The sequence below is a fragment of the Citrus sinensis genome, chromosome 3 (genome assembly GCF_022201045.2).
Source record: "Citrus sinensis cultivar Valencia sweet orange chromosome 3, DVS_A1.0, whole genome shotgun sequence".
In the NCBI taxonomy this organism is placed as follows: domain Eukaryota; kingdom Viridiplantae; phylum Streptophyta; class Magnoliopsida; order Sapindales; family Rutaceae; genus Citrus; species Citrus sinensis.
Window position 1 is genome coordinate 40,756,795 of NC_068558.1, and position 15,879 is coordinate 40,772,673.

Genomic DNA, 15,879 nt, shown 5'->3' on the forward strand with positions numbered 1-15,879 from the left:
AAAGTCATAAGAGAGGAAATCAAAAAATTCCTTAGTATGAATTATTTAAGGTTAAGGTATTGTCCTCTTTTATGCAACCAAGTCAATATGAAAGCAAAATCTGTGAAAGCGGGAAGAGCTGCCACGTGGAGACAGCAGAGATATACTTTAGATAAAACCAAAGAACTAGGGTTTAAACAAGATTGGCAGTTACCATAACAAGATAAAGGCCACGGCAATTTTACCGAAGACCAAGTCATGATGCTTAAAAAGAACGTCTCACCGTGCACGCTGGGTTTGTTCCAACCTCCTGTCCTATTCTTTACATCACCAGACAAAACTTGTTCTTTTTGCATTATATTATTCCTCGATTCTTTATAGATTCTAAAATCCCTACCCCATTGTGTAGTCTGTGTCTGTTGATGACTGGCAAAGACTACTCGGCTATTCTAACAAATTAGTAATTCCATGTATAAAAAATTAAAATAAGAAGTTATTGTATTTTGTTCTTTAACTATGTTACCTTTTGTGGAGTGGTAAGCTGCTGCTCTCGCATCATTTTCAGTCCCTATGTTAAAATATTTGAACTCAATTCCTCTCTTAATTAAAGAATAATTGAATGGAAGCAGTTAGTAGTCGTCTGATTAAATGAAAGTAGTCAGTAGTTGTCTGATTGTATTATCAATATAAAAAAAAACGTTACATTATATGTATCATACAATACATCCATGAGTTGTTTGTTTCGTATGTTCTAATTTTTTAATTTTAGATGACAACAAAAAAGTTGCTATATGTTACATATAATATTACATAACATGGGCATTCAACTGATGTAACATAAGACATGGCTTCACCATATACTGATAATCCTAAGTAATTAATTTTCTAATAAATAAGTAATTTTATGATGAAAGTTAATAATTTTTATATAAACAAAAACTCAATCACCTTCTCACTCATATGAAGGAGATTAAATATTATGTTCTTTGAAATCGACTTAATAAGAGATATTTCCAATTTAATCAAGCAGCACTCACACCTCAATCCCATTTTTTTACATAAAATATAAACAACTTGGAGATAATAATTAATATCGCTTTCAAAGATTATGGTCCCCTTTTTCAAGATGAAATGCCTGAACATTGACATTGATCCCGAAAAGAGAATTTTGTTTGTATATATTATACAAGTGCGAGTGGGCGCACCCACGATTGATTTCTCACGCATAACAAGAATTTGTCGTTCTCATTCCCTTTTTTGTATTATGGACACTTTTGTCATACGATAAGGTTTTGAAAGTAACAGCTCCCATCAACTATAAAACTACTAAGAGGCTACAAGTGGCAATTTACAAAGAGATGCATGCAACAGTTTGAGGTTTTTAATGGGCAAATAAATTAAATCTATCAAACAGATCAGCTAAATCTTAATGATTTTACCGCGCAAATTTATTGCGACATTGTTCTACTCATTCAAAAAGAAAAAAAACTCACTCACCCACACGCGTGCAAAAGATTAATCACCAGCAAAGTTCAACTAAAATAATCTCAAACACAATCGGATGTCGCATGAAGCCTTTCATTCCAGAACCCAAAAATGGCCAAGATATACAAACTGACCATAGTAAAATGAACCATAGTAGTCACCAAAAATACAATGCCCCAAAACTTCTACAAAAATTTCCGCCGACCTCAACCTCAAAATATGAGTACCAACTAAAACTTCAAACTCATCCCTTGACTGGACCTTTTAGACACAGGAATTTACCAAAAATGTGGTCAAAAAATTATACACACTATACTTTCCTCCGTATTATTACACTCTCATCCCCAACCAATCAAACAAATACTGACATACCGTGAAGAACCACACTACACAATATGTATAATGAATAAGAATAGATGACTGAACACATCATTAATAGACTGCTCACATGCAGCATCTTCACATCAAAAAGTCAATGACCAACACAACAATAAATTTCGCTTGATGAAGCACTGGCCAAGAGACGTAACACGATATACCCAGCAACGAACTTGACTACTGGACATAAATGGCTTTTCACAAAGAATAATTGGAGTGCTCAAAACAGCAAAAGAATTTAAGATGAGAGGATGGATTGCAAAGCAAGCTGCTGCTGGGGCTGCAGGGATGACCATGTTGATGCAAGAGTGGAGGGTGGTAATGATTGTTGAAGTTGCCTTAACAGATTAATCATTCTGCTGGCAGTTTGCTCAGTCACCAGATCCCTACCCCCACATAAAACCTACAACAAAAATTTTCCCCCAAAAGGAATTTAAAGGAAAAGAAAGAGTCAAATAAACAATCTTAAAAACAAAGAAGAGCATCGACATCTGAAGTTCAGAAAGAAATACCTCTGCAAAGATTGTGACTATTTTGGGCAGGTATTGATGGTTAGGCCCTAAAATTTCCCCATCTGACCTGTAACAAGATGCAATTGTTTTTCAAAATTACTGTGAACAAAAATGGATAATTCTGCATCAAGAAAAGAAATAGAAAGAATATCATGTTCAAGAAAATTCCATATCTCCACCTTTCCACCATTGAACAAAGCTGGGCATGCACAACCTTGGCCTCAATCAAGTCACCTTTTAGAGGCAAGCAACTTAACCAGGCAGGGACAACCTGCCAAATAAAACAGTTGTAACAGTGTTCAACCTTTTTTGTTTTCCTTTTGAAAATTCCAGACTCTAAATAAACACCTACTTTTGCCATTAGAAAACTGTCAGTTCTGATGACGGTTTTCAAGGCAATGTCAATCATATATATTAAGAAATGAAAACTATTTAAGTACCTGAGCTGCATCTATACTATCCCGATGGAATTGGCAAATCTTTCCGAGAGCTGAAACAGCATTGTCATATGCCATTACATTGTCTGAATGCAGCGCATTTGGGTGCCTTATCACAAAATCTAATCTGGAAAGGGCTTCTGTAAAATGATAAGAAAAGGTTTACTAATATTACATAAGACTATACTGCAGAGAAAACAACCATTCAAGTTAGAAACTACTTACCCCCAACAAGGGGTTTGAAAACAGATCCACCGAACTCAGCACAAACTCCAATCCCATAAACCGCAGCCTGAAAAATTATTGGCACTTACTTTCTCAGTGGAAAACACAATTGAGTAAAGAAATACAAAAAGTTACAGGATTTAAAAGAGTACAAACCTGACGAACATCTGGATGTTCGTCATTGCAGGCTTCCAGTAAGAAAGGAAGATAAGTGTCATAGTATCTGTTTCACTCACACAAGTTAGATACATGCAGAGACATTAAATATTATCACTATTCATGATTAATCAGAATTCAGAATATTTTCTAAAGGTAAAACTCTTACTTGAGTGCAGCTTCACGGCAGTGCTCCATAACATCATCGAATATACAAATGGCAATTCTCCTCTCTTCTGCTGTTTTATCCTTGCCCTAGTCAATCAAATGGCTAGTTAGCATTACAAAGGCCAAGTGCCTCTTCAGAGACAATCAAAATTGCCTTTATCATTCTTTCTTCACATTCAGTTTGCAATATATAACCAGTGATTGTGCTTAAATGGCATTTCACGCAGAAAGAAAAGCAAATATATGTGTGCAATTTCGCATCAAACAAAGTTCACAGGAGGTGTTAACTAATTGTTTGCTTTATAAAGAATCAGCTAAACCTTTTATCAAGCAAAATAGTAAAACCATTTAAATCTTAAATGAAATCATGTTTCTCTGTTTGGTTATTCAAATACTATCTCATTGCATTAAACTGCTCACAATCAAGTGGTAACGGTAAGCATTTAAAGCTGCCACAACATCCAGAGAAGGTTGGACAGTTGGCACCAGCACAGAACTCAAGCTGTGATTATGGTAGATAATTTTATCATTAAAAACAGGAGATACAGGGTGGGGAGGGCACTAAAATATCTCCTTAAAAACCAAGACTTGTATGCAAGGAAGAATAATAAAAAGGAGGGAAAGGAAAAGTAAGACTACAATTAATATGTAGATTTCACATACTCCTCCTCAGAGGGGGGCGGGGGGGGGGGGGGGGGGAAGAGGGGACAGAAACATAAGATATAACTCACCCACATAGGTGTCAAGTAAGAAGAGAGCTCGTCAAAGAAAGTCAAGAAAGAGGCTCTGAATGTTTTGGTCAATGTTCCCAAGCAATCGCCAACCTTGGATCAAGAAAAAGAAAAACAGTAAGCAAATAAGATCAGAATTTGCTGATAGTCATGGAGACAAATATAATCAACCAATGAAAAAGCCAAAAACTAATGAGGGATTGGGTAACAAAACATACTCGGTCAAAAATTTCTTCTTCTAGTTCGTTTTCTTCCTTAACCAGTTCCCCTTCTTCCACATCGAAGTCCTCCGCTTTTGCCCTATCTGCCCTTTCTTGTTTTCTGGAGGCGCTGGCTATCATCACCTGTTTAATCTCATCCACGATGCACCTTACTTGGCTTTCATCTAAAAGCAGGCCACAAATCTGACGAAAACAAATAAAGATCAAGCTTCCCAGGTCATCAAAACAACACAGGAATCTGAGAAAGAAAATGCTGTCACTAAGGCATTGGCAACACAGCATTAAGAAAAAAGAACTTCAACAACATAATCATTTTGTGATGTATGCAAACAACAATTGACAAAAGGACAAGCATAAGCTAACACAGCAATTATCTATACAAAAGAGATGACAACCATCAGAATTTTCTTGTGATAATAACAAGAGAGGTATTGCTGTTTCAAGAGTTAGTCAAAAAGCAATGGCCTTTCAATTCCCAACAGAGGTTGTCCAACGTCACTTATATAGCCAAAAAGTTGAAACTCCAGGACAGTGTTATTGAAGTTCAAGATGTCACACTATACTTAGATTTAAAAGTAAAGCAAGAAAAACATTCAGTGTCCCCATATCCCAGGCTCAACCACCTCAACATCATAAAGTGCATAATACCAACCTGTATGCTTTCATTCAATGCATCCAACATGCTTGCACAAATATCTATCTCAGGCTCCTGCAAGCCAGTTGCAAACACGTTAACACATAAGCGCAGACTACTATAGGAAGGAAAAAAATTGAAAAAGAAGATATATAGCTAAAAAGTCTGTGTTAGCTATGTGAAAAAGTCAAACAACCAAAAACTAGAACAGAAGTATGACCTTGTGTAAAGCCTCCACCAAAGCAGGTATTATGTAATCAGTCAATTGCTTTACATAGGATTCATTGCGACCTTGGGATTGCCCCTTCTCTACAGCTAACTTAGCCGAACGCAGCAATTCCGGCATGGCTGAGAACATACATAAATATTAAACATCAAGATTTCCACAGACAATCCGCAAGAACACATGCAAATAGAAGGGCACAAAAAATAATGGCCAAGCTAATACCTGAAACAGCTGCCTTCCTCACTTCTTCATGGAAATAAAACTTCAGAAGGGGAACCAATGTAGGAGCAACCTGCAATTATTATATCTTTACCCTGTCAACCTAGTATTCTTTAATAAGAAAAACTGAAAATTATTAACCTGACATAAAGAATGGACTAGAAAAACCATGATATTTAAACCAAAATTGACCTGATCAATCCATGGGAAAAACCCTTCCTTCAACTCATCAGCATAGCAACATAGCATGTTACAAGCTGTAGCTTTTTCCTCCAGGACGCTAGTTTTTATCCCTATCCTTTTATCCCCAAGAGTAATTGTTTGGATGCTGCAAAAGCAAATTGGTGGTATTAAAATTAACGAACACCCAAAAAATCCGAACCTCCACTTATCTCCATCAAATTAAGCAGCGTGCTTTACAAACAAAAGACTCGAAACGACATTATGCAATATATGGCAAGCACTTATATAATAACAAAGATTTACCAATGAGGAATCAACAAATATGCAAGGAAGAGTTCTCAAGACAAGGGGTTCATATGATGCTTTTTTTGTCCTCTTAATAACATATTTCTATTAACTACAAAATCATGACAATATATATGCAACTTTCAGAAAATTTAAAGTAACATAAGGTACAAGCAATCAAAATCAGAAAACAAACCTTTCATCTTCATCATCAATATCCACATCAGAATCTGCAGATGTAATGATTACATCAGGCTTAAGTTGAGCAGACTGAAGCAAAGGGGGCATGACAACACTCATGTAAGGGATAAATTCCTGTCCCAGACACTTGCAGAGTCTGGCCCATGCCTGCAACCAACTTAGGCAGTTATGTATTTCCCCAATACTATTCCAAGTAAATTAAGCATTCATCAGTTGAATAAATGCAGAGTGTGTGTGTGTGTGTGTGTGTAAGCATCAAAGTAATATCATACTTGTAACATGTAGCTTGTTGTGGGGTCATCCGCCTCCATTTGGGAACCTTGTAACGACATTAGGACTTCCATAACCTAGTAATACACAACAACAGTGAGGCCATAGTTCAAAAGAAAAAAAGAAGTTTTTACAGCTACAACAATCTAATATGTCAGCAGAGAAAATGTGCATAACCAATGGATTGCAAAAATGATGTTATCAACCATAAATGAAACCAGAAAATTTCAGTAAATTAAGAACCTAACTGAGATATAAAAGGTTAAAAGAACTGAAAAGTAGCAAATAATCGGTGGTTTTTATAGATGTACTAGAGGTAACTTAGAGAATCTAAAATGAAGTGGATAAATAGTAAAGCTTCGGTATGAGAAAAAATTCACACAGAATCTTCATCCACATAATACTAGAACCACAAAGCAAAATGACCATCACAATGAAAATCAGAATCTTCATCCACATAATACTAGAACCACAAAATCCACAAAATTTTTTCAGTAAGAGAAAAAATTCACACAGAATCTTCATCCACATAATACTAGAACCACAAAGCAAAATGACCGTCACAATGAAAATCAGCAAAGTAGAATATTAATACTTATTGTCACCTGTTTAGCGTCATCCCTGAATTTATCCTTTCCAACAGCCATTCCAACCAAACTAAGGCACTCCATAGATTTGGCACGTAGCATGCGGTTAGATTTATCATTTGCGTTCACCAAAATAGCTTTCAAGTATGGCATTACAGCATCATAATATTTTTGGAATTGTCCCTGTTAACAAGTCACATAAGACAAAAATATTTGATATTATAATAAATAAATGAGGTCTATTAGGTATATTATAAGCCTACTAAGTACCTGAGATGAATCAGCAACTGATGCCAAGGCAGTCAAAGCCCCCTCTTGCACCATTTGCTTCCCATTCTACATTGCACACAAGCAAACCAAATAATATTAAGGTATCTTGCATCACAACGGGAGGGGAGAAGATAAACAATATCACACACAAGGAAAACATGAGGCTAGGGTGTTCACTCATTGCAATACTGGAGTAGGCCTTTCAGTCTCTTTTTTGATAGTAAACATAAAAAAGTATGTTTAGAAATAATTAGAAAAGAGATAATCAGAGAAAATAATACTCGGATGTTGCACTTGCACATAAAGTAATAGCGTGGTCAAACAAATAATATCATGATTGCTCTCCCACCCCGAAATCTGATAGTCTAAGCCCGGCAAGTGGGTGAAAACTAAGCTTAAAAAAGAGCAAAGTACACATAATGCTGAAAGGTAAATCTTTATTCCCCTCCCCAGATCCTACAGCTCCACATCTTCAGTGTCCACAGATATCTTTTCCATTATCTTCAAACCCTCCAAAACTTACTTCAACAACGACGACTGTAAGCTGTATTTTTCAGATTTTTAGAACTACCATAAAAGTTGCAACAATGCTCACCAAGAGAACACCTCGCCATTATTTCTCCATCTCCTAAGAATATGATTCCATTTATCTGTGCCGAAATTCTCGATACTGTTGTCGCTCAAAAACTATGAAAAAATTGAAGAAAATGATTAACTAGCAATTCTTATTAACTCTTTCATTCTCATTCTCATTCTCAGTTTTATGTCGCTACCTTGTTGTATATATAAATGGGAACATCTTGTAACAATGAGTTTACCAGATGAGCTACCAAATGCTGAGGTATTAATACACCTCCACAATGAATAAGTAAAAGTCATTATTTCTGTCAACTTTTTAAAACCCTCGCAAGGAAATGAGTAAATTTATCATATGTGAGAATTAATTTAATTGTACAGATTTATGCTTCAAGACAAAACTAACAACATTTATCACTTTCAATTGAAGAGTAAATAAGAAGAGAATTTACATACCTGTAGAAGCACAAGAAGTTTGCTCACAATCCCATCCAAATATGGAGTCAAAATATCAGGGGTACAATTTTCACTGAAATTGAGCACTGCCGATGCAGCATGAGCCTGTGGCCGGGAAACAACAACGTTTTAAAAAAAAATGTTTCATTGAATAACAAAATAATAAGTTATTAAAAAGAAATTATCATCATATACATAGACACTGCTTCTTAAAGATGAAACTCTCAGTGAAAGAATTTACAGAGACAACCAAAGACAAATCAAATTTTTAGAAAAAAAAATTAAAAAATTTAATAGATTAGAAAGCAGAGGCAAGTAAATCACTCTTAGCTACGGGAACACTTAACATTTATTTCTTTGAAAAGCCTTACACAGACAGCCCCATTTGCTTTGGAATGAAGGCAATCCTCACCCAACAATTTTCAACAAAGCACCAGCAAAGTTAAATATATTAATTAAAAGGAAAATTTTAATTTCTTAGTAAACAAATGGATGATAATTCCAACACAAATGAACCATTCCACAATGTTATTATAAAAGAATGCCTCCATTTTAAATCACCAACCCAGATGTGCAAGCTCAAAAATTACACATAGGACACTTATGAGACAAGTGACACAGAAAGTCGACATTGCTCATTCATGAGATAATCACTACTTTTTATCTAAAAGAAAGATACTGCTAAAGGTACAAGCATATTATAAAAACACATATGCAGATTACCTGTACTCGTGGATTTTGGAAATCATCCATAGCCCCAACTAGTGCTGGCAACAGACGGTGATGAAATTGTGTTTGCAGTTCTGGACCCAAGTCAGTGGACAACTGTCCAATCGCATTGATAGCAGCCCAGCGCACTCGAGGATGGGGATCTTGAAATGAATTCAGAACCATAGACACTACCTGGTCCAGATTCTTTATCATTACCTACAGCAAGGGACAAAATTTAGGAACAGCAGATACTTTTAACTTAACTTGTGAGTGTATACCAAAAGTTTTCTAAGAATTACCAGTATAAATCATATTAGCCCAGACACACTGCAAGAAGACATACAAGATTCAAGAAACAAAACAATTTGCACAGCCATAACAAGCTGCCAACAGATCTTTCACAAAGGGCATAAGGTGGGACTTGCATCATTTGTTAAGTATAAAAGCAGTTGTAGACCTATCATCGGATAATCAACAAAACTTACCCTGCAACTCTCCCTAAAGAAAATAGGAATAGGAATGCTTTTTATTAATCCTATCAATTTGTCTGGCTAAAAGTATATAGAACTAAGGTGGAGATAAAAGAATTTAAAAGACTGCTTTTGGCAAATGGAGAAGGTAAGCGATTCAAAAGTTTTAAACAGGAAGCAAACTGAATCATATAGTTTACTACCTAAAGCATCTAAGATATCCCAACTACTTGTACATACACCCTAGCAAGTAGATAAGACCTTAATAGAAGATGACAAAATTTGCTACATCGGACATGTAGTTACAAAGATAAACGAAAATCAATGTAGGGAAGCACATTTTCATTTTGACTTCATCACGTAAAACGGGTACATATTGGGTCATCATGAAATTGCCTAAACAACCACATAAAATCAAATGCACAAGTACACGCAAAAGTAGAAAAACACACAGCCAAAAAAAAAAAGGGAGCAGATACGAACAACAGTTAAGCTCCACCCATCATACATGCTATCAACAAAGAGGAACTTTCGTGGTAAAACCCACACAAAATTCAATTTCCATAGACGAACCTAAATAAACTATAAAAAATTAATGGTTATATGCTTATTACCTTGGAACAACCCTCTGCAATTTGTGCAAGTGCAATCAGCACAGCATGGTGCTTCTGCCAATCAGGGGCAGCCAAAAACCCTGGAAAAACCGCTGAAGCAACAGGCAAAATTGTGTTTCCACCCAAAGATATTGCCAACCTATCCAAACACTCCTGCCCAAACCCATAATCACTCGTCTCCCCAGCATCCTCGTCCTCAGTCTCTGCGCTATGCCACATAGGATCATCCTCCAAATCCAACAACATATTCATCAACACCAAAAACAACCTCCTTATAAACTGCGGCAACTTCCTCATCATCCCAGGGGCCCTCTCACGAGCTTCAGCCAATGACACCACAAACTCAATCGCCAAATGCCTTGTCCCTTCTTCCAAACCCTCAGCCTCCGCAACCTGCAACATCGACCCCACCACATCCACCAACTGTTTCCTCAAAAACCGTGGCTCAGTAGCCGCCAACTCAATCAACAACTCCAACGCCTCCTGCGCCGATGACTCATTACCCTTATTCAGAGCCTCAGTCAAAGTCCTCATCATCAAAGGCAACAAATCAAGAAACCTCTCCTTCTCACCCAAACTCGGCAAACAGTTCATAATAAAATTAACAGTCGCCTCCAAAGCCGCAATCCTCAAATCAAAGTTATTACTTCCTAAAAACTTCGAAAACACCTCGTGCAAAGTATCGCCATGAGCAATTAAAACTTCACTGACAAACTGACTCATCCGCGACAAAATCAACAACGCAGACTCCTGAATTTTATCATTGAATGTAACCAAACACTGGAAGATAAAAGGAATGAGTTCAGGCCAGTCCCCGTCGGGTAATACGGAGGCGGCAAGTTCCGAGACAGCGTCGCATATCTTTTTTATTATGGACTTGTTGGTTTCGTTTTGGAGTTGGACTAAGAGAACGGATTTGAGATTGGCTTGAGTGGAGGGAGCGAGGCGCGTGAAGATGAAGGAAGTGGAGTCGTCGCGCGTGAGGTGTTTACGAAGGAGGATTGCTGACATCGCGCGGCACTCGGGGAGGGAAGACGAGGAGAGCATGCGGGAGAGGTTTAAGGCGAAGGCGTCGGGGTGGGACTGGCGGAGGTGAGAGAGGAGGACTTCGGCGTGGGAGCGGTGCTCGTTGGAGGATGACATGAGGTTGGATATTAGGGTTTCGAAATGGGCCGGGTTCGGACCGAGGAGGAGGGCGAGCTCCTGCTGAGTTGAATCGGCAGTGGCCATGGCCGAGTTAATTATTAATTTGTTATTTTAATTGGGGTTTTAGAGGGGAGTTGAAAATTGGAAGAGGAGGATGGCGGGAGATGAGTGGGTGGTTATATTGAATGAAGAGACAAGTAAAAGAAAATGGAGGTTTTTAAATGAAAGGACTAAGGGAGGGTTTGTTTGATTGGTGCTGTCCAGTTTTCTATGGTACGGTTCGGTGCAATGAGCAATGAGATTGTGCCACCAGCCACGTCAATTGCGCGTGAATAAAACTTTAAAAGTCGTCTTTTTCGGAGATATTTTTATGGTAGTTTTAACTTTGGGAGTGTATATTTCCAAGTTCCAACCCCATTAGCCTAATTTTTTAAAAGTAAGTAAAACAAGTTGATATTATTTTTAAATATATAAATCAATCAAAAATTTAAAAACTTAGTTAATTAAATCTTTCTTATTATTTTTATATTTGGGTGTCTTTGACCATTAAAAATTTATTATTATTTTAAAATAATTTTTATTTAATTATTTTACCATTATAATATTAATGACTAACTTATTCAAATAAATATAAACTCTTATATCTAATAGTTTAAGTATTTAATTTTATTGGTTAAATCTATAAACTTTTTCTTTATTTAAAAATTTTAAAAAGAATGTGGATTTATTATAGGGTGTGTTTGGGAGTGAGGTGCTGTAACTTTTAAGCTGCAGTTGCTGTAGAGTAAAAGCTATAACTTTGGAGTAGAAGCTGAAAAAAAAAATTTGTTAAGTTACCAAAACCCAGCTACAAGTATTATCAAACACTTTAATAGCTAGACTTTGACAACCCAGCCACCTCACCACACTCCCAAACAGACTCGTAATTATATTTTAAAAGTGGGTTGGGTTTACAAAAATTATGAATATAAAATATTACCACCCTTAACTATTAAAGTAAAATTTCACTCTTTCACCTTCATATATTTACAAACGTCAAGATAGTTCCAAATTCATTGAAAGTATACACTTTACCCTTACTCTCCATTGTTTAAGCAAACTGATGGAGATAGAGCACCTGAGAAAAAAAAATGAAAAATGAAAGTAAAAAGGAGAAAGTAAAATGAAAAATAGTTTCAAAGTTTTTAAGTGGTATATTTTTAACAATATTTTTGTCATGATTAACACTTAATACGGTAAATTGTATAGGGATAGAATGTTGACTCGCAATAAATTTCGAGGCATACGAAAGTTTATTTATAAATAATGGGAGGGGAGTGATATTTACCCAAGATTTAAAATCCCGCTAACATACCACTTAAAAAGGATAGTGAATTTTTTTTAAGCTAAAAAATATTAATTGAAAAGAATGTATAAAAAATTTCGAAAAACAACTCTAAAATGCCATTTCTATTTTTTGAAAAACATATTTATTCTAGTTAAATATTCTAAAATATATGTAAAATGCAAAGTTTTTAACACAAAACGAGTGATGACAAATTATAATTGTTATGGTTATCTTAATCTTGTATTTATTTTAAACGTGAGCTATGCGATAAAATGTGAATTGATAATTCATCATAAGATACTTTTTTAATCTGTTCCCAAAAAGGGGGGGAGCGCAAAGAAGGGTGTAAAATTCTCAAACCCAAATGAAACTTCAAAGTTAAAAAAAATGAAAATAAAAATAAAAATTGAATTCACTGTTGCTCTGACAATTTGGTTATGGAGGGAAATGCAGTCCGGCGGTTCCGGGTCAGACTCCAGAGGAATATGCTTTAGGCTTTTAGCCTTTACAGATACGATCAGATCAGATCAGACTATCACCACCAACTCAATTTGGTCCCACTTATGATGATGGATTTTGAAGAATTGAACATACGTTGTGGTCCGACGACCCAGTGTGGACCATCTGATCTTTTGAAATAATCATGACGGCTGTAAGCCACCAAAGCCTTTAACATGCGACCTTCACTTCACGGTGAGGTGGTGGCTCCTTTAGTACGTCACTGGAAACCTCATGCTAAAAACCCTATATCAGGAATTTGGACAACTGAATCGAGTCCAAATGAGCTTCGGCGTTCTTAGAGAGCTGGGCTTTGGCTCATCCAAGCGGAACCAAACGGCTCTCAGTGACCAATGGGCCTTCAATTGTGAGTTTAGTGTTTCATCATTTAATTTGAAGTTTTAATTACTCATCACTTCTTTTATTTTCCAATAAAGGGTATTTTTGGAAATACAATTTTTTCTTTTTTTTTTGGCATAGGGCGATCTCTGGCATTGTAACTAACAAAATCATATTCTTAAATACAAGATTTTAGAAAGCTACTCTAGCTGGCTTTTAAGAATCAGTATAAAGTTTGATTATTTGAGAATCAGAATATTTCATAGTCACTTAAATTAAAACTTTTTTTCTCATCCATCTAATTAATTTGTGTAATCACACTCCATTTAGTAAAATAAGTTATAATAATTACCTTAGCGGGGGCTTGAATAAAGTCTCAGAATCATATAGAGGATTAGGCAAAAACGAATTCAAAATGCAGTATCGTTACCCTTTGAGTACTTCCCATGGAAGTATAATTACTAAATGGATTTATACAGCAATGTCAACAAGACTTCAAATGTTTCAGATTCTTTTATTTTCTCTAGTCAACACAAGAATCACATCAACATTAAATCCACATCTAATGTATTCCCCTTGCGTTTGGATATAATAGTATTGATTTATCTAACTTTGTTCGTGATAACCACTCGAAAGCACATCCTCAGACATAGCTCAATTGACTGCTTATTGTAGGGACGACAAAACAAATAAACGAATCGAATTTGAATTGAATCACAAACGAATGGGTCAACACTCTGCTGATTTAGATTCAATTTGTTTATTAATCGAATATTCAATTCGATTTGTTTAATTCGTTTAGTAAAATTAATAAATGAATCAAATGGAATTTGCATTCATTTACTATTTATTTATCCTATAACAAATCCATAACGAATTGAATTAAATATGAATTTATTTACAAATATAATTAATAAACAAAAGTTAACCAAAATAAAATATGAAAAGACCACAAATTTAACATCCTACAGAGGGTTAATCTCATTTGGATGATACATTTTTTCACAAATATAGAAAAGTTAATAGAAATTTTAAAAATAGGCAGATAGATGACAAATCGTTAACTTTTACCGTTAATTATAATGAGGTAAGGGTAAAATAATAATAATTGATACAAATAATAAAGAGCAAATGGTTAATGTCATTTTAACGACACATGTTTTGACATCTATCATACAAGTGACTATTGTTTGGAAAAACACTCTTACACATAACAAACTGTTAAGTTCTGTCGTTAAATCTAACGATACAAAAATATTGTAATTGATAGAGAATATGACAAAAGGATATTGATAGAATTTTGCTAAAAAAATATATACTGGATACCTTTGTTGCTATTGGACTGGGTAGATAGATTGGTTACTATGAACATGATTTTAAAAGAACAAATGTTCACTAAGCCATCATATTGGATTCTTGAATATTTGAGTCTAATATTTGCAAAATTAATGCTAATGAGATAAAAACAAATATTGGATTTATGTCATGCTTCATGATTGGTGAGAGATTTGCTTCTTCTTTTATGTTAAAGAATTAGTTTGGTGAATTTTTCTTTAAACATTAGCTTAATTTAACCCCCAAACAAGTTTATATTTAGATTTAATTTATATTTTTATAAAAGAAAATTAAAAATCAATGACTAGCAATAAAAATATCATTTTCTAATTAACCGATTACTTTCATTAGAGTTAACAATGAAAGTTAATGGTTTGTTACCTATAGGAGTATTTTCAAATAATTTGTCACTTGAATGATAAATATTGAAACGTGTGTCACTTAGGTGACATTAACACTAATATTTAAAAAAAAATCACATGGGGTAGAAACGTTATTTCACCAAAAGCCAATCAATTTTGTTAAAGTTAATGGAAAAGTTAAAGATTTGTCACCTATTTGCCCTTTTTGATATTTGTCCAAAAATATATCATCCAGGTGTCATTAATCCTCCTCCGAAATACAAATTTATTATCATTTATAATTACTAGATTAACCTTCAAACTTTAAATTTTTTCATATATATTAAAGATTAATAAGTAATTTAATTAAATAAATAATAAACGAATTTTATATGAGTAGATTGCATTCGATTCGTTTATAGCTTATTTATTAAATAAATCCTAAACAAATAAATATGGGTGGGTATGGGTTGGGTTGGATAGAGTTTATTAAGACCCAACCCAACCCATTATTAAATGGGTTGAAATAAAATCAATCTGATCCAATTAAATAAACATGTTCAAGCCAATTCAACACAACCCTTAGATAATCGGGTTGGGTTGGATTGATTGGGTCGATGATTTGAAGGTCAAATCAAAATTAAAAATTAAATAAAGAAAATATATGAAACTATAAATAAAACTTATTGAAATCAAATATAAATATATTATAACATGAAAATTATATTCACAATCTAGTATTTGACCCAAAAAAAAAACTGAAAAACCAACTACATTAAAATTAAGAAAATTTCAATTATGAGCTTTTATACTTTATTCTCAGCTTCCCACATCTCTTTTTTGAATTCCAAATTTAGACATTTTAGATAATTAGCTAGTATCACATTTTGTAATAAAAT

At 34.7% G+C, this 15,879-nt stretch overlaps 1 protein-coding gene across 2 annotated transcripts; it reads right to left on the reverse strand.

Moving 5' to 3' along the window:
• Positions 1-1,526: 1,526 nt before the first annotated feature.
• LOC102625070 (uncharacterized) lies at positions 1,527-11,353 on the reverse strand. 2 transcript variants are annotated; one of them, XM_006479063.4, is made up of 20 exons: positions 9,995-11,348; positions 8,923-9,126; positions 8,200-8,304; positions 7,168-7,233; positions 6,916-7,080; positions 6,313-6,387; positions 6,036-6,187; positions 5,564-5,699; positions 5,375-5,444; positions 5,147-5,274; positions 4,945-5,001; positions 4,290-4,475; positions 4,072-4,164; positions 3,342-3,427; positions 3,173-3,239; positions 3,017-3,083; positions 2,795-2,931; positions 2,534-2,625; positions 2,355-2,421; positions 1,527-2,245 (listed from the first exon to the last, which is right to left on the reverse strand). In XM_006479063.4, the coding sequence occupies exons 1-20, from the start codon at positions 11,222-11,224 to the stop codon at positions 2,081-2,083; spliced, it is 3,348 nt and encodes a 1,115-aa protein (XP_006479126.2). In that variant the 5' UTR covers positions 11,225-11,348; the 3' UTR covers positions 1,527-2,080. The 2 variants fall into 2 exon arrangements, with proteins under 2 accessions (XP_006479126.2, XP_052293225.1); XM_052437265.1 differs by lacking the exons at positions 1,527-2,245; positions 2,355-2,421; positions 2,534-2,625; ... (2 more) ...; positions 3,173-3,239; positions 3,342-3,427 and adding an exon at positions 3,467-3,842 and having other exon boundaries at positions 9,995-11,353.
• Between the last annotated feature and the right edge of the window lie 4,526 nt (positions 11,354-15,879).